General features: G+C 49.6%; 1 protein-coding gene across 1 annotated transcript in view; it reads left to right on the plus strand.

Annotated features, from left to right (window-relative positions):
• The window catches only part of LOC309568159 (cyclin-dependent kinase 11B-like), a 119,603-nt gene that overhangs the window by 67,004 nt on the left and 33,671 nt on the right, over nt 1-18,928 (plus strand). The window contains exons 12-15 of the mRNA XM_082273779.1: nt 5,383-5,564; nt 5,655-5,745; nt 6,298-6,419; nt 14,291-14,396. Coding sequence (XP_082129905.1) covers nt 5,383-5,564; nt 5,655-5,745; nt 6,298-6,419; nt 14,291-14,396 — 501 coding nt within the window. The remainder of the gene's footprint in view (nt 1-5,382; nt 5,565-5,654; nt 5,746-6,297; nt 6,420-14,290; nt 14,397-18,928) is intronic.

The raw sequence follows: 18,928 nt of genomic DNA on the forward strand, positions 1-18,928 counted from the left end.
CATAACCTTGGTTTCAAACACATTAACAGAATAGGCTAAGCTCCTGCACCAGGATTTGGAAGGTAGACAACCTCCTCTTGACCTGGCGGAGCTGGCAGACCAGTTGGTCCAGGGGCTGTATGTAAATTAAGTTGCGCTAATATGATCTATGGAGGTATAAAGTCCACAAAGTCCCAATGTTGATAACAAATGGAAAGTATCCTTGGTAAGGTCCTGAGCCCAACTCCCTTAAGAGTGTACGCTTACCAGATTGAGGTAAAATTGAAGCTGATATGCTTAATCTTGTCAATTTGATAGAAGATCCAGGCCCGTGTAAGCATTGAACTCGGAGGTCATTGGATCATGTAAAAATACAAATAAACGCAATAGTGTAAAACCCAACGACTAAAATAGTATCACCTTGAGTGTGACTTATAATAGAAATTGGGAAAAGTGTAAAAAGCTACCACCAAGATAGCTAGGAAAAAAAATTTTTTTGGAGTGTGAAACCGTACCAAAACAAATGTGAGATAAAGTGCAAAAAAATATCCAGTTGGAGTTGCCTCTTACCAGACCAAATTATCTTATAAACCCAAGTGAATGATAACAATATTGAAGATAAGTGCTTGGACCATCACCAGCTAGACAAGCCTCTTACCAAAATCAAGTAAAGGTAAGTGTGTATAAGTAACTCCAAGTGACACAGGATGTAATGTCAGAAAAACACCAGTAGGGGTCGCCTCTTACCAGACTTTAATTCAGTCAAGTGTGTATGGAAATCACTAGTCAAGGTCCAACCAAGAATTCTGGGACAAATCCTCGCTGGCCTCGGTGGCGGACACCTGGCGGCTATGGAGAAGGTGCAATCCAGCTTGCTGCCTCCACAATGCGGAAAAGTGGAAATGGTCCAGGGGCTGTGCAGGGTGTCCATGACAGGGTTGACTCTGTGCCGCATGAGATGGTTGAAATACTGGTCTGCAGACCAGGCTTCCAAGAAGGTATTGACTGATCTCCCTTCTGTAGCAGACCGCTTGTTCGTAGCTTCCATAGAGGAGATCATTAAGGGTCTTACAGGAGGTAAGAGTACTCTGCTTCCACAGTCTGCCAGGAGTAGAGGCTCGTCGCAAGCGTGGTCCTTTATTCTCGGCCCATAGGCGGTCCTTTCGTCCTTCGGGATCTATGGACCAGGGATCAAAATCCACCAGAAACTCCGCAGCAGGTTCCAAGAGGCCCAGGCCGGGTAAGTCAGGAGCGGGCCCCTCCGGGACCGTAGACAAGCTTGCTTCTACCTGAAGGGGCGCCCTCACCCGTGCTTGGGGTGGGGGGAGGTCTTCGCTTCTTTCTGGATCTGTGGACCTCCTGGATTCAAGACAAATGGGTCCATGAGTTGATTCGGTCTGGGTACAAGATCGAGTTTCGGTTCTTTCCTTCCAATCTGCGTTTGTCCCCAGATCATCTACAAGGTCTGCTTGGAGCGGTATAGGATCTGCTCTCACAGGGAGTCATTGTACCTGTTCCGGAATCTGAATGCTTTCAGGGGTTTTATTCAGACCTGTTTACTGTTCCCGGAAGGGATGATAAGGTCCGTCCCAATCTGGATCTAAATGCTTTGAACCGCTTTGTGTGGGTTCAGAAATTTCAAATGGAGTCCATTCGCACAATGGTGGCATCCCTTCATCAAGGGGATTTCCTGGCCTCTATCGATATCAAGGACGCTTACCTTCATATCCCAATATATGTCGGGCATCAGCGTTTTCTTCGCTTTGCCGTGGACGAGGAGCACTATCAATTCTTGGCGTTTTTCCTTTTGGTCTTGCCTCGGCCCTCGGGTGTTTACAAAAGTGTTGGTCCCGATGTTGGCTTTACTGAGGCAGAAGGCGATTGCAGTGCTGGGGTACCTGGACAATCTCCTTCTGCGAGCAGAGTCTCTGAATTCCCCTGGAAGACAATCTGGACATTTCGGTGCAAACTTTGCAGAAGTTCGGATGGAAACTGAATTTCTAAAAATATGTTCTGGTTCTGTCCACAAAACTAGACTATCTGGGCCTTACCCTGGACATGACCTTAGCCCGGGTGTTACTTCCGGAGGTGAAACTTAAGAAGTTGCAGGATGCGACACAGCTTCTATTGTCCAACCAGCGATCATCCCTCAGGACTTGCATGCAAGTGCTGTGCCTGATCTCCATCTTCGAGGCAGTTCCATTTGCTCAGTTCCATACCAGGTCTCTAGAGAGGGAGATCCTTGTCAAATGGAACAAGAACCCACAGACTCTAAACAATTTGATCCTGTTGAGCCCGAGTACGAGGGGATCCCTGATCTGGTGGCTCTGCTCTCCGGCGCTTTGACAGGGGAAAATCCTTTCTCCCCCTGTACTGGACGGTGGTCACAACGGACGCCGGCCTTTCTGGATGGGGAGGTGTCTTGGGTTTGCACTCTCTTTAGGAGTCCAGTTTGCCATCAATATCCTGGAAATTTGGATGATCAGGCTTAGCCTAATCCATTGGCCGGATCGTCTGCAGGGGCGCCCGGTGAGGATTCAATCGGATCCCAATGCCATGGCAGTGGGATATGTCAATCATCAAAGGTCAATAAAAAGTGCCTTACCGGCCCGGGAGTAGCTGGCATTCTAAGATGACCAGAACGCTTTGTTCCAGCCATCTCTGCCGTGCATATTCCAGGGGTGGAAAATTGGCAGGTGGATTACCTCAGTTGGCAAAAGATGGATCAGGGAGAATGGTTTCTCCACCAGGAGGTGTTTCATCAACTGTGCCTCAGGTGGAGGGACTCCTAATGTGGACCTGTTGGCCTCTCGTCTCAACAGGAAGGTGCATAGGTTCGTAGCAAGGTCTCGGCATCCTCTGGCCGATGCCATGGACGCTCTTGTAGCTCCCTGGAGCCTAAATCGTCTGATGTACCCATTTCCTCTGTTGACTTCCGCCGAGACTTCTGCAAAGATTTGAGGCACAAGGGATTCCGTCATCCTAGTGGCACCGGACTGGCCTCGTAGGTCCTGGTATGCAGACCTAGTAGGGCTGGTCTCCGATGTCCCTTGGTGATTCCATTTTCAGAAGATCTGTTAACTCAAGGACCGATTTTCCATCCTGCTTTACAGTCACTGGTTTTGATGGCCTGGCTATTGAAAGCCAGGTGTTGAAGGATAGAGGGGTGTCTGAATCAGTGATTCCTATGCTATTAAAAGCTAGAAAATCTACTTCTAGGAAGATTTAGCACTTAGTCTGGAGGGTGTACATTACTTGGTCTGAGTCCTGGGGGGGGGGTTCCCCCATTCTTTCTCGGTCTTGGAGTTTTGCCAAAGAGGTGTAGATCAGCGTTTGGCCTTGGGTACTATCAAAAGCCAGATATCGGCCCTGGCGATTTTTCTTTCAATGCCTGTTGGCCACAAATTCCTTGGTTCAAACCTTTGTTCAGGGGGTCCGCCACCTGGCTCCCCCTGTGAGGTCTCCGTTGCCTCTGTTGGACCTCAATTTGGTGCTGTCGGTTCTTCAGAAACCGCTCTTTGGAAATATTTGCACTTCCTCTGCTCACTTTGACACAGAAAGTAGCTTTCTTGGTGGCTATTACTTGTGTGCGCAGAGTGTCGGAGCTGGCTGCGTTGTCCTATCGTTCACCTTACCTGGTGGTTCACTGACAGCTTCGTACCTGTCAGTCGTTCCTTCCTGAAGTCGTCTCTGGTTTTTGTGTTGCCTTCTCTGTGTCCTAAGCCTAAGCATCCTAAAGAGATTGTCTTACATTCTTTGGATGAGGTTCGGGCAATCGGTGTACCTAGCAGCAACTGAGTTGTTCCAAAAATCAGATGCTCTATTTGTCCTTAAGGATGGACCCCGTAAGGGGATGGCCACGTCTGCTGCAACCATTTCCAGATGGATCCGACAGATGATGGTGCAGGCCCATTCCATTAGAGGTCAGGATCCTCCTTTCCCTGTTAAGATGCATTCTACTTAGTGCCTCCTGGGCCTTCCATCATCAGGCGCTAGTGATGCAGGTATGCAAGGCGGCCACATAGTCGTCTGTGCACACTTCCACAAAATGTTATAAGGTGGATGTGTTGGCCTCTGCAGATGCTTCTTTTGGCTGCAAGGTTTTGCAGGCCACTGTTGGAGAGGTTTAGTCCTCTTTGAGGTTGTATTTGATATTTTTTGTCAGGTGACCTCCAGTTGTTCCTGGTTAAGCTATTGTTTTGCCTGGTTGGCTATGTTTAGCCTTTGGGAAGAGTGTTTTTTTCTTGCTGTGTTATTCCCAACCCTCATATTGACACTGCTTTGGGATGTCCCATCGGTCAAGAAGATATGGAAATGTTTCCGTCAATGAACGTAAGAGAAAACTGGATTTTTGTCTTACCGTAAAATCCTTTCCTCTGATGTTCATTGATGGACACCTCTATTAAGTTGGGTTTTATGTTCTTCTGACACTGTTTGTTACAAAACTGAAGTCCTATAGCAGGAAGTGGGAGTATACTCCCTGGGACTGCCCTATAGGCGTGGTCAATTTTTTTCCGTCTACAGTAAACCCCCCTCCATTGCGGGGGTTACGTTCTGGACCCTCCCGCGAAAAGTGAAATTCCGCGAAATAGAAAAACCCTATTAAAATGCATTGTAGGCATGATTTTTTTACTGTCACTGTACGTGTAGAAGCATTTTAAGGTCTTTAAACACACTTTTAAAACAATAGAAACTCATTTAAACACATAAAAGATACTGAGAGAAAGAGCAAGAGCTATGAAAAACACAAAAATCTTTCATTTTTAATGATTTATATAGTAAAATAACATTACAAAAAAAACCGTGAATTACCGGGACCGCAAAAACTGAACCGCGATGTAGCGGGGGATTACTGTAGTGTCCTACTCTGAAGAGCAGCATAAACCCATTGGTCAAGACAAAAATCCTTTTTTTTTTTTTTGTTACTCATACCCTTTCTCTGAGCTCATTGACGGATACCGCATACACCCCTCTTCTGGTCTTTTTTTTTTTTTTTCTTCTAGTACTGCTCTCTGACAAACTGGCTTGACTATTACAGAGAGGGGGCTTATACTAACTAGGACTGCCCATAGGCAGTTCTATGCTCCTTTTCTACCCAATACCCTGCTCCTGTAGATTCTGCTATAAACCTAATGGACAAGAAAAAATAGAAGGTCTGTCTGTCTGTCAATGAACTCAGAGAAAGGGATTTTACGGTAACCAAAAAATCAATTTTTTTTTACACTTTATTAACCTTAATTTAAGCTATCACAATGGGTAAACAAGCTCCAGCAGCCCCAGTGAGTGGTAAAACCTTGTTTAGTGCTATCCAAAAAGAGAAAGCTGGTTTAAGATTTTCTTCTTCAAGTTTGAATCGATTCTTGCTGGTCATCCTAAATAAATTGTTCTTTTCATCTACTGCAGTGCCAGAATCCAGGTTTGACCATGACTCTGCTGGGAGTGAGGAGGATGAGGAGGAAGATGATGTCAAGGATGCAAGTCCCCATTCCAATGCACAGACAGATGGTGACTATGTTCCTGATTCTCCAGTTATGTCTCCTGTGGAGCTGAAGCAAGAGCTGCCCAAATATCTTCCAGCACTACAGGTACTTGGCACAATGGCTCTGAATGGAATGTAGACTTGTTGCTGAAACTGCTGTTGTGTGTAAATGCCTCTGCTTAAATTTAATTGGCAGGGCTGCCGCAGTGTTGAGGAGTTCCAGTGCTTGAATCGTATTGAAGAGGGGACTTATGGTGTTGTGTACAGAGCAAAGGACAAGAAAACAGGTGTGTATGCTGTACTGTCAAAATTTGTTGTTCAAGTTTTCCCTTTTGCACATTGTAGCCATTGTGTTGTGTCTGCAATATTGAGATGGAGGCATTTCATCTCCTATTCACCTTAAAGTGGCTTTTGTGTATGTATGTACTTGCTTGCTGTTCCATATTGCCAAATACATCCATTTTGAGATTTGTCGATTTGTCACTTCTCTGTCGGCACACCACACTAGAGCCTGTATTCACAGGCTTTTTGTCACGTCGGACTGGTTTTACTCAGTGTATTTTTCGAGCATCTGGCCATGTGTAGGTTCAAATTGTAATGCTGAGTGGACTTGTTACTGCACTCTAAAAATTCTAATAACCAGAGTACCAGTTTCTGTTTTTTACTTCAAAGATATGTTCTTTTTTTGTTGTGCTGCTTCTTTGATCCATCTGACAGTTAAGTGTTTTGGTCAAGGAGAGGTAGATTTCTTAACATCTTTCATTCTTAGTTAGATGTCCTCCCACCTGGTCCGATTTTTTGAATTACACTAGTGATGAATGTTCTGCCTCTATTTGTAGATGAAATTGTGGCTCTCAAACGACTGAAAATGGAAAAAGAGAAGGAAGGATTTCCTATAACCTCACTCCGTGAAATCAACACTATATTAAAAGCCCAGCATGAGAACATTGTTCGGGTCAGGGTAAGAATTTGAATATCACTGCAGAATGAATTGGAATGATTAAGAGGGTATTGTGTTAGGTTTGGCTTTACTTTGGGCATGCTAACTTTTTGCATTACCCCAACTATTTTCATGCTTTTCTCTGCTTAGCCACCTATCACAAAGTTCAGAACTGCTCCAGTGATCCTATCTATAGATGTATTCTGGTGATAACTTGGACACACATATAATCTGATTTACTTAAAGGAATTGGAGTTGTTCTTATAATTGATTCATTTCAATTATCCAGTCATGAGATAATTTATTCACATGAAGGAAAAGCCTGTATGTATTGAGTGTTATATACGAGGGGTCTTCAAAAAGTTTCTGCACTTTGTGTTTAATAGAGTTTTTTTTTTTTTTAAAGTGCGGAAACCCTTTGAAGAACCCTTGTCTGTATGTGTGTGTGTATATATAGGGAGAGAGAGAGAGACATTCGGAGAATCCCTCTTGCAGTGCTATTGTGTTCTGCCTTGGGGAAAAACCCAACAGGCTGGTTGTACACGAGTCAATTGATAGATGCTCATACAAGGATCAAAATTTGACTGATTCAGCGGGGACCGGACAAATTTCGATCCTCGTATGGGCGGCTTAAGACTGCATAGTAAAAAAAAAAAAAAAATAGTTAATTGACGGATACAGCTCCATATCTTCTTTGACTCTGGGTTATGCTGCTCTCCATAGTAGTAGGACTAGGTGGAAACAAAACCTGACTATGCCCCTAGGACTGTCCTAGGGGGTATACTTCCCACTTCCTGCTATAGGACTTCAGTTTTTTCTGCCTAGACTGGGTGTAATGGCCTGTCTAGTGAAAGCCAGGTACTGAATGATAGAGGGTTGTCGGATTCGATGATTCCCACACTGTTAAAAGCTAGAAAAACTACTTCTAGGAAGATTTATCATAGAATCTGGAGGGCGTACATTTCTTGGTGTGAATCTCCGGGGGGTTTCTAAAACCCTGTTCCTTTTCAATGTCCTGTCTGCTGGAGTTTCTACAACAAGGTGTAGATAAACGTTTGGCTCTGGACACCATCAAGGGCCAGATTTCTGCTTTGGCAACTTTTTTTCCAAAGGCTGTTGGCTACAAATTCTTTGGTTCACACTTTCGTTCAGGGGGTACGCCACTTGGCTCCTCCGGTAAGGTCTCTGGTACCTCTGTGGGATCTCAATTTGGTTCTGTTGGTTCTTCAAAGACCACCTTTTGAAAATGTTCGTGAACTTCCTTTGCTTACTCTGTAACAGAAGGTAGCTTTTCGGTGGCTATTACATCTGCACGCAGGGTGTCTGAACTGGCTGCGTTGTCCAGTCGGTCACCTTACCTGGTGGTTCACAGGGACAAAGTGGTCCCTGTCAGTCGTTCCTTCCTAAGGTCATCTCAGGTTTTCGCTTGATTGAAGACATGTTGCCTTCCTTGTGTCCTAAGCTAAAACATCCTAAAGAAATGACTTTACATTCCCTGGATTTGGTTCGGGCAATCAGGATGTACCTGGCGGCGACTGAGGCGATTCGGAAATCAGATTCCTTGTTTGTCCTTACGCATGGATCTCGTAAGGGCCAAGGCAGCACCTGCTGCGACCGTTTCCAGATGGATCAGGCAGACGGTGGCTCAGGCCTATTCCATTAAGGATCAGGATCCTCCTTTCCCTGTTGAGGCGCATTCTACACGAGCGCTCTGTGCCTCCTTGGCCTTCCGTCATCAGGCATCAGTGGTTCAGGTGTGCGCAAGGCAGTCACATGGTCTGTGCATACATTCACCAAGTTTTACAAAGGGGATGTCCTAGATGCTGCGTTCAGCCACAGGGTTTTGCAGGCAGCTGTTGCAGAGGCTCCTGCCTCTTGAGGGTGTATTCTTTCTGGGTGGTGAGCTTCAGTTGTTCCTGGTTGAGCTCTTGGTTTACCTGGTTGGCTATGTTTAGCCCTTTTTTGGGAGTTATGTGCATTGCTGTGTTTTTTCCAACCCCTCTTGTTGATACTGCTTTGTGACGTCCCCAGAGTCAAAGAAGCTATGGAGCTGTGTCTGTCAGTGAACTAAAGAGAAAACTGGATTTTTGTTTTGTCTTATTGTAAAATCCTTTTCTCTGATGCTCATTGACGGACACAGCATCCGCCCCTCTGTTGGGATATGTAATCTTCTGACACTGCTTGTTACAAACTGAAGTCCTATAGCAGGAAGTGGGAAGTATACCCCCTAGGACGGCCCAAGGGGCATAGTCAAGTTTTTTTTCCACCTCAGGAGATGGGATCTTTGGTCCTGGCATAAAAGTATTTTTTATGTAGATTTTTTTTTTTTTTTAGCTAGCCTTTTTCCTTCTGAATTTTTTCCCGTGAGATCTTCAAGCAACTATGCCGGATCTGGGCGATGGGCTAGATAATCTAGATCCAGTGGTCACCCCAGCTCACCAGCGAGCGTGTGCAGGCCTTAGCTCCACGCTGGGTCGGCCGCGCTATAGTCCCACTGGACGGGGACTGGCCCCGCAAGTTAAACTACTCGCTAGGTCGCACATGACAGGGTCTAGGCCTATGTCGCAGCGTTCCTGTTTGGCCGACAGCCCCCCTACTTCTGTGGAGAGGAGTCCTGTCAGGAGATGATGCCCGCCTGTGTTCCTGGTACGGGGAGTAAATAATACCCTCCCCCGGGATGGTCGGACCCTCACACTCCTGGGTTTCCCTCTGTCCTGTTGTGCCCCCCCCCCTCCGCTCCTGCGTGGGGGACTGTTTGGGCCTACCTGGGGCTGCGACCTCGTTTGCAGGCCGCATGGGGGTCCGGGGGGTGTGTGTCGTCCGCGGCGCTCGGCCGATCATGTGCAGGGGGGGGGGGGCTCCGTGGGTTTCTCCAGCTGGATGGTGTTAGGAGGGCTGGCGGGGGGTCCCCCCCTGTGGGTCCTGGTTACAGCGCTCGCCATATTCTTGTAGCCTGCTACTATGATGGCGGCCATCTTGGTACACCCATTTTCGCCCATTTTGCGGTGGATTCTCTGCTGTGAAGGCTGGTGGGTGTACCTGGAGGCGTTTTTTGGTGGGAGGAGCCCCTCCCTTCACCCCGGGCAACTTCCTGGCTCACTTCCTTTTGCTGAGCTGCTGCTGACACGTGCAGACCTTCCTAATCCGATTGCTGCTATCTGGGGGCATAAGCTTTCTCTCTCTGTGGGGGTTTTTCAGCGCGTGCCTGACCTCCGAGGGGAGCTATAGCGTTTTGGGGCCACTTTTTTAATATACAAAAAAAAAGCTTTTTTTTTTTTCTGTCATTTTTTTTCTGTCATTTTTTTTCAAAGTTTGCTGGCGGGTTCTACTAGTGCAACATGGACCCCTCAGACCATGTGTCCCCACCTGACCCCCTCACGGAGGCCGCAAAGCCTTTCGGATCTCAACTGTCCACCGATGCAATTCTGCCGGTTCTGGAAGCATTTGTGTTCCAGGTGGAGGTGGCCTTTAGAGGGCAGGGTGTGAATAAACAACCATCTCATACCCCTGATGTCTCGGATTTTGAGTCTGACTCAGCCACCACAGACGTGGGTACCCCGGCCGGGTCTGGTACCCCTTGGCCTGCTGCCTCTGATAGTGAGGATGAGATTTCTACTTCTGCTGCGCAAGATAAGGCGCTGGTGGACACACTGGTTGTTTCTGTGCATGAAACCCTAAAATTGGAGGATTCGACTGTCGTCACTCCAGGGGGCGCAGGTTGCCTTCGGCACCCACAAGTTTTCCAGGGTGGAAAAGTTTTTTTTCTTTTCCCCATTATTTTGCTGGCCTAGTCGCAAAAGAATGGGACCGGCCAAGAAGTTCCCCTGTCTAGACGGTTTACTAGACGCTACCCCTTTGAGTAGTCTCTGGTGAAAAAGTGGTCGGTCCCACCTAAGGTGCATCCTCCGGTCTCTAGGCTTAACCAGGCTACCGTTATTCCGATGGAAGATTCCCCGTCCTTTAAGGACCCAGAGGATAGAAAGGTGGAGGCTGTGGCCCGCAACATGTACTCTTTGGCGGGGACTGCAATGAGGCCTACTTTTACTGCGGCCCTTGTCACACAGAGGGTAACTGAATGGGCGAAGATGCTACGCCGTGACGTGGAGGGCCAGCCTGTCCCTCCTGCCTTTGGGGAGCTGTTGAACCAGATGGTGCAGGGGCTGCAATTTGCCTGCGATGCTGCGCTAGACACTGCTTTCCTGTTGAGTCACCTGTCGGTTTCGGTGGTGGTCATCAGGCGAATGCTCTGGCTAAAGTGTTGTTCTGCGGATCAGGCTTCTAAGAAGGCCTTGACGGAACTTTCAAGGGGACCGTCTGTTCGGCGCTACCCTGGACGATATTATTAAAGGTCTTACGGGGAGTAAGAGTACTTTTTTCCCACAGGCTTCCAAGGGTAAGGACTCGGCGTAGATTGGGTCCGTCCTTTTCGGCTCACAGAAAGTATTTTCGCTCTTCGGGGGCAGCCGATAAGGCAAAGCCTTTTAAGGCTTCCTCGGGTGGTTCCAAGCGTCCCTGGTCTGGAAAACAGAAGTCCGGTTCCTCTAGGCCTGCAGACAAGGCCCCTCGGCCTGAAAGTGCGCCCTCACCCGTAAATGGGATGGGGGGATGCCTTTGCCGGTTCTCGGACTTGTGGCTGGCCCGGATCTCAGACAGGTGAGTCCGGGATGTTGTGCGGTCCGGATAAAAGATCGAGTTTTGATCCATCCCTCCGGTCAGGTTTTTCCCTTCCAATGACCGCCTATCCCCATATCGCTTGCTGGTGCTCTATGGGGCAGTGCAGGACCTGCTACAGCAAGGAGTGATAGTGTCTGTTCCGCACGCGGAACGCTTACACAAGTTTTTTTTTTACAACCTGTTCACGGTTCCCAAGAAGGAGGGCAAGGTGCGTCCGATCCTGGACCTGAAGGCACTGAATGTGTTCGTGCACGCTCAAAAGTTTAAGATGGATACTATTCGCACGGTGGTGGCCTCCCTACATCAGGGGGATTTCCTGGCTTCCATAGACATCAAGGATGCCTACCTTCACATACCAATCTGTGCCGCTCACCAACGGCTTCTCCGTTTTGCCGTGGGAGAGGATCACTATCAGTTTGTGGCATTACCTTTTGGTCTCGACTCTGCTCCCTGGGTCTTCACAAAGGTGTTGGCCCCGGTCCTGGCACTGTTACGGCAGCGGGAGATATCAGGCCTGAGTTACCTGGACGATTTGAGGTAACTTGGTGGTCACCATGAGAACTCTGGAGGAGTTTGGGTGGATTGTGAATCTTCAGAAGTCGTCTCTGACCCTTTCCATGAGACTGGTCTATCTGAGCCTAACTTTGGACTCGTCCTCAGCCAGGGTGTTCCTTCTTCCAGAAAAACTCCAGAAGCTCCATTCAGCGGTTAAGCTGTTGATGTTCAACGACCAGTCGTCCCTTCGGACCTGTATGAGAGTGCTGGGACTGATGGTGTCCTCCTTCGAGATGGTCCCATTCGCTCAATTCCACACGAGGGTTCTTGAAAGGGAAATTCTTCTCAAGTGGGACAAACACCAGAATTCTCTGGACCTTCGGATTTGGCTAAGCCACAGGACAAAGGAGTCCCTGATCTGGTGGCTTCGGTCTCAGATGCTTCAGTTGGGAAAATCCTTTTTCCCCATATACTGGACAATTGTCACCACAGATGCGAGTCTGTCCGGGTGGGGGGAGTCCTCAATCAGGACTCGGATAAGGGAGTCTGGTCCCTGCAGGAATCTCTATTGCCAATCAATGTCCTGGAGCTGAGAGCGATCCAGCTTTGCCTGACACACTGGACCGAACGGCTGGAGGGTTGCCCAGTGCGCATTAAATCGGACAATGCCACGGCCGTGGCTTATGTCAATCACCAAGGGGGGCACCAAGAGTGTCCTTGGGGCCCTGGAAGTGGCAGGCTTTCTACTTTGGGTGGAGTGCCATGTTCCAGGTCTCTCCGCTATCCACATTCCGGGAGTGGAAAAGTGGCAGGCGGATAACCTCAGCCGCCAAGCCTTAGATGCAGGGGGTTGGCCCCTGCATCCGGATGTGTTTCAGCAGTTGTACCTTCCTTGGGGCACTCCAGACATGGATCTGTTGGCGTCTCGAATCAGCAGGAAGGTACAGAGGTTTGTGGCCCACTCTCGGGACCCTCTGGCAGACCCTGCAGATGCGCTGGTGGCCCCCTGGGCCAGTACCGGCTGATGTATGCCTTTATTCCTCTCAAGTTGCTGCCAAGACTTCTTTGCGGGATAGAGGCGGAAGGGATTCCGGTTATTCTGGTGGCTCCGGACTGGCCTTGTCAAGCTTGGTATGCCGACCTGGTCAGGCTTGTCGCAGACGCCCCATGGAGACTTCCTCTCAGGGAGGAACTACAGTGTCAGGGGCCAATCTTCAATCCTGCTTTACTGTCGCTGGCTTTGACGGCTTGGCTGTTGAAAGCCAGGTGCTGAAGGACAGGGGATTGTCTGCTTCAGTGATACCCACTCTGCTGAAAGCGAGAAAAGTGACTTCTAGGAAGATTTATCATCGTACGTGGAAGTCGTACATTGCGCGGTGTGGGTCCATTGGGACCCACCCTCATTCCTATTCGGTGGCTCGGGTCTTGGCTTTCCTTCAACAGGGAGTTGATCAAAAGCTGGCCTTGAGTACTATCAAGGGTCAGGTCTCTGGATTGGCTATTTTCTTCCAGAGGCCTTCGGCCACCCATTCCCTGGTGCGTTACTTCATCCAGGGGGTGCGATACCTGGTACCTCCAGTGCGACCACCGCTACCACCTTGGGACCTTAATTTTGGTGCTGTCAGTTCTCCAGAGGCCTCCCTTTGAGAGTATTCGGGAGATTCCCCTGCTTACCTTGTCTCGGAAGGTGGCCTGCTTGGTGGCTATCACTTCTGCGTGCAGGGTGTCGGAACTGGCGGCGTTGTCCTGTCGTTCTCCTTACCTGGTGGTTCACAGGGATAAGGTGGTGCTTCGGCCGGGTCCGTCCATCCTGCCGAAGGTGGTTTCCAGTTTTTACTTTAAATGAGGACATCTTGTTACTTTCTTTGTGTCCTAAGACTACACATCCTAAGGAATTTGCTCTGCATACCCTGGATGTTATTCGGCGATCAAGGTGTATTTGGCGTCCACTGAGTCTTTTCGCAAGTCTGACTTGCTCTTTGTTCTCTCCGATGGCCCAAGGAAAGGGCAACCTGCGTCTGCTGCGACTATTTTCAGATGGATGAGACAGACAGTGGTGCAGGCTTATTCCATTAAGGGTCAGGTTCCACCTTTCCCTGTCAAGGCGCAGTCTACTCGGGCGCTTAGTGCTTCCTGGGCTTTTCGCCATCAGGCATTTGTGCTTCAGGTGTGCAAGGCGGCGACCTGGTCGTCTATTCACACCTTTACCAAATTTTATAAGGTGGATGTGCTGGCATCGGTGGATGCTTCCTTTGGCTGCAAAGTGTTGCAGGCTGCAGTTTAGAGGGCCCCTTGGCCTTCCTTAAGGGTGTTCCTGTTTGGTTTTCAGGTGGACCTCATCTTGTTGTTCTGATGAGTCCTATGTTGCCTGGTTGGCCATGTTGGCCTTGGTGATTGTTTCTTTGTTCTGCTGTTCCCACCCCTCATTTTGGTACTGCTTTGGGACGTCCCTACTGATATGCATCAGAGAACTGCGTCCGTCAATGAACCTAAGAGAAAAGGATTTTAAGGTAAGTTAAAAATCCAGTTATTCCCTTGTGTGTTAATGATTTCAAAACCCCCTGTTCCTGTACTTGAATGTGTACATGGGGCGGCCATACCTACTCATTACATACAGGATTTGCTTTCTGTTTGCAGTGTTTTCCTACTCATTCTTACAGTCTGTGTCTGCCGACTTGTTATGCGTTTGGTATATTCATACTTCTCTTTCTATCCACTGGCAGGAAATTGTTGTTGGGAGTAACATGGACAAAATCTATATTGTAATGAACTATGTGGAACATGATTTAAAGAGCCTCATGGAGACCATGAAACAGCCTTTTCTACCAGGTAAATTGAGCAGTGTCAGTAAGAGTAGGTTGTTATGTTTTATGCTTAATATTTTCTTTGCCCGTCATTTAGAAGACCTCAGGGATGGCTTATAAGGCTTGCCCAAAGACACTTTCTCTTACGTCCTCTGACAGTCGCCACCCACTCATTCAGTCTTCACCAACGGGTATTGACCTCTTATCCATAGGAGCAAGCTAGGCATAAGACTTGTTAAAAACAAAGTGATTTACATAGACACACCCATGGGGGCTGTCCCACTGGTTCAATACCCCCCTGCTATCAGCCATCCCAACTCAGTTTGTCTTCTGCCTAGTTAGGAGTAAGATAGGCTCTCCCTGTGCTGGGGCTACAGTATCAGCCTTCTTCTATTTCTTATGATTTTATTTCTGCAAATGTGTTTTTTTTCTTTGCATTACTAGCTGTTTATTTATCAGCGTTTAGTTAGTCAGTTCTTCAAGATGATGACGGCGTCGCGGAGCTGGGAGTCGCACTGGTCGTCCTGGATTCGTCCTTGAATCCCAGCCCACCATCGAGCGTTTAGCAGGCTATGCGTACGCCCTGGCCTCGCAAACGACCCATCCCTGTCCTCAGGGATGAAAGCCCGCGAGGTGGCCACCTCGCCTGGACGTCTCTCCCACGGTTTCCGTGCGTTGCTAGCGTTCTGCGTTTTTGGCTGGCGGCACCCCCGCCATCTGGGGTGGGAGGTTTCCCGTCGATGTGAGGCACCCACGCCATCGGGTACGGTAAGTACATTCTGTCTGGGGCTGGCAGTCCTGTGTGTCTGTGGTATCCCCTAATGTCTGTGCGTTTTTGGGGCTCCCTTTCTCCCGATCCCTGCGGGGACTTTCACTCAGCTAGTTCGCTATGTGGGTTGTGGGGGTCCCTCTCCTATGTGACACTTTATGGTGTGTGTGGAGGTGCAGACATGTGCGGCGACCGCTGCGGGGTTAAAAACCGCCGGTCCACCATTTTAGGTGTGGGTAGCATGCTGGCTTCACTGTGGGCGCTTCTGCAGCGATGTATGTAGTTTATTTTGGCGCCTTGCGGCGCCATCTTGTGTGTGGCAATGTGTTCTCCTGAGCACATGTCGGCGGCCATTTTCCCGGAGCCTCCCATTGCTTTCTATGGGCAACCATGTTTCCTTAGTCTGAAGTCCTAGTTCAGCCTCCTGTGGTGACATCACTTCCCCTTTCTGTACAGAGGAGATCGGCAGGCGTGTGGTAACACTTGTGGGGTCTTTCTTTGCTGTTTTTTTTTCAGCTTATTCCTGTTTGGGGGTCTGCTTGCAGAATCCTTCATAGCGGTGTACTGCGGGGGATCGCGGTGCGCTTAAAGGGCCAGTACTTTGAGAGAAAAAAAAAAAAAAAGTTTTTTTATTATGGAGTCCCAGGACAGCAAATTTCCCCCAGCTTTGGTGGAGGATTCAGGTTCCTCTGAATCTTCTGCTTTGATTGCCGCACTTGCGACTTTAGCGTCCAAAGTGGATCTTTTGATGACTGAACGGGATGCTAGGCCAAGGCTCTCTCTTTCTTTTAAATCTGAATCTGACATGGTTGCCATAGATAGTGTGCCCCTTAAAGGGTCTCGCTCTTAGTCTGAGGGGGAGGCGGAGGATGCAGGGGTGGATGATTCCCCCCCTGGGACGGCCGAGGACCGCAGAGCTATGGATGCGCTGATCATTGCCGTTAAGGAAACTACATTTAGAGGATGAGCCCAATCCTCCGGGAAAACGGTCCTCTTTTGGTACCCACAGATCCCCTAAGGTGGCGCTGGTATTTCCTTGCCCCACTGAGTTCCACGAAACTGTGAATGAACAATGGCGCAACTTGAAGCGCACTTTTGTGGTGCCTAAGAAGTTTCAACTCCTCTACCCCTTTGCGTCTCCTACGGATTTGCGCTGGTCTATGGCTCCTAAAGTGGATCACACTGTGGCCAGATTGAACAGGGCCACTCTGGTACCCACAGAGGATTCTCCGGTGTTTAAAGATAGGATAGGAGGCTGGAATCTCTTGCCCGACATTCCTACATGGTAGCGGGTTCCATGCTGAAACCTATTTTCGCCTCTGTCATGGTGGCTCAAGCCGTGGCGGATTGATCCAAGGGGCTCAGACGCACCCTCGTGGCTGATTCTGCCCCCCCACTAGCTTGGGCATGGTGGACCAGATTTATCAAGGGGTCATGTATTTGTGCGATGCGGCCTTAAATGAGGCCTCATTAGCTGCACGCTTATCTAGTGTCGCAGTACTTAATCGCCGCTTGATATGGTTAAAAAGCTGGTCGGCTGACCAGACTTCCAGGAAGACGGTGTCTGACATCCCGTATGCTGGGTCTCTTTTTTTTTTTTTTTTTTGGAGAATCCCTGGATGAATTGGTTAAAGGTGTCACTGGGGGCAAGAGCACTCTGTTGCCCCAGAATCCTAGGGGTAAGTCTTTCCGCGGTAAGCGGGGCCCCTCCTTTTAAACAAATCAGGGGTCCTTTCGTGCCTTCAAGGCGCAGGACAAGGGTAAACCTTTCAAGGGCCAGGGTGGCCAGAGAAAGTCCTGGGCGGGCAAGCCCAAAGCCGCCCAGGCTGGTGCGGCGGCACAGTCCGCCACTGCCTGAAGGGGCGCCCTCACCCGTTTCAGGGGTGGGGAGACGTCTGCGCAGTTTCCTCCAACCTTGGCTGCTCCGGATTCCGGACAAGTGGGTTCAGGAAATTATTCGATCAGGTTACAAGATCGAATTCCTTTCGCGACCAGCGGACAGATTCTTTCCTTCAAATCTTCATTTGACCCCAGATCGGCGGCAAGATCTTCATCGGGCGGTTCAGGATCTACTCGCCCTGGGGGTAATCGTCCCGGTGCCACATCGGGACAGATTTCGGGGGTTTTACTCGAATCTGTTCACTGTGCCCAGAAAGGAGGGCAAGGTGCGTCCGATTCTGGACTTAAAAGCTTTGAACCGCTTAGTGCGCATTCCAAAATTCCGCATGGAATCGCTCCGCTCAGTGGTGGCCTCCCTGAGTCCGGGAGATTTCCTGGCTTCTATTGACCTAAAGAATGCGTATTTACACATCCCCATATTCGAGGGTCATCAGAGGTACCTCCGATTCGCTATCGCGGAGGAACACTATCAGTTTTTGGCGTTACCTTTCGGTCGCGCTTCGGCTCCACGGGTGTTTACAAAAGTGCTGGCTCCTGTTCTGGGCCTATTACGGGCACAGGGCATTGCGGTCTTGGGTTATCTGGACGATCTCCTGTTAAGATCGAGTGCCAGTCAGAGCCTGCTGCGCGATCTGTCCACTACGGTTCAGACGCTCCAGGAGTTCGGATGGACCATCAACGTTCAGAAGTCGACTTTGTCTACTTCGGTTCGTCTCCCATATTTGGTAATGGTCTTGGACTCCGCCCAAGCCAAGGTGTTTCTGCCGGAGGACAAGCTCCGGACCCTGCAGAGCAAGGTCAGGTCCCTCAGGGACAACGAGTCCTAGTCGCTCAGGACCGGTATGCAGTCCCTGGGATTGATGGTGTCAGCCTTCGAGGCGATACTGTTTGAACAGTTTCACACGCGGTCTCTTCAAGAGGAGATACTGGCCAGGTGGGACAGGCTCCCTCAGTCCTTGGACCTGAGGGTGTCTCTGAGTCACCAAACCAGAGTGGATCTTCTGTGGTGGCTTTGGTCCCCGGCTGTAGCGGAGGGGAAATCCTTCCGGCCGTTGCTGTGGACGGTGATTACCACGGATGCCAGCCTGTCGGGCTGGGGTGGCGCCCTGGGCAACCTGTCTGCCCAGGGCACTTGGTCGGTGGAGGAATCCTCCCTACCGATAAATATCTTGGAATTGAGAGCGATCAGGCTGTGCCTGCTCCATTGGTCGGATCGTCTTCAGGGCCGCCCTGTACGGGTGCAGACGGACAATGCCACTGTGGTGGCTTACATCAATCACTAAGAGGGCACTAGGAGTGCCCGGGCTGCTCAGGAAGTGACCAGCATTCTGTCTTGGGCCGAGACTCACGTCCCGGTGATTTCGGCAGTTCACATTCCGGGTGTGGAGAACTGGCAGGCCAATTATCTGAGCCGCCAGACCCTGGACCAGGGGGAATGGTCCCTGCACATGGAGGTTTTTCAGATGCTGTGTGCGAAGTGGGGATCCCCGGATGTGGATCTGTTCGCGTCCCGGCTAAACAACAAGGTGGGAAGGTTTGTGGCAAGAACGCGCGATCCTCTGGCAGATGCCTCGGATGCGCTGGTGGTGCCTTGGCACCGGTATCGTCTGATGTATGCCTTTCCCCCGATCCAGTTGTTGTCCCGGTTCCTGCGCTGGTTGTTCTGGGAACCGAAGTTGGTGATTCTGGTGGACCCGGACTGGCCACGCCGGTCCTGGTACGCGGACATCATTCAACTGGCCGTCGAGCCTCCGTTGCGGCTACTGTTACGAGACGATCTACTGTCTCAGGGACCGAGCTTCCATCCTGCTTTACAGTCGCTGGCTTTAACGGCATGGCTGTTGAAAGCCAGGTCCTGAATGACAGGGGTCTCTCTTCTGAGGTCATTC

The sequence above is a fragment of the Pelophylax lessonae genome, assembly GCF_965119305.1.
Source record: "Pelophylax lessonae genome assembly, chromosome: 12".
Taxonomy (NCBI): Eukaryota; Metazoa; Chordata; class Amphibia; order Anura; family Ranidae; genus Pelophylax; species Pelophylax lessonae.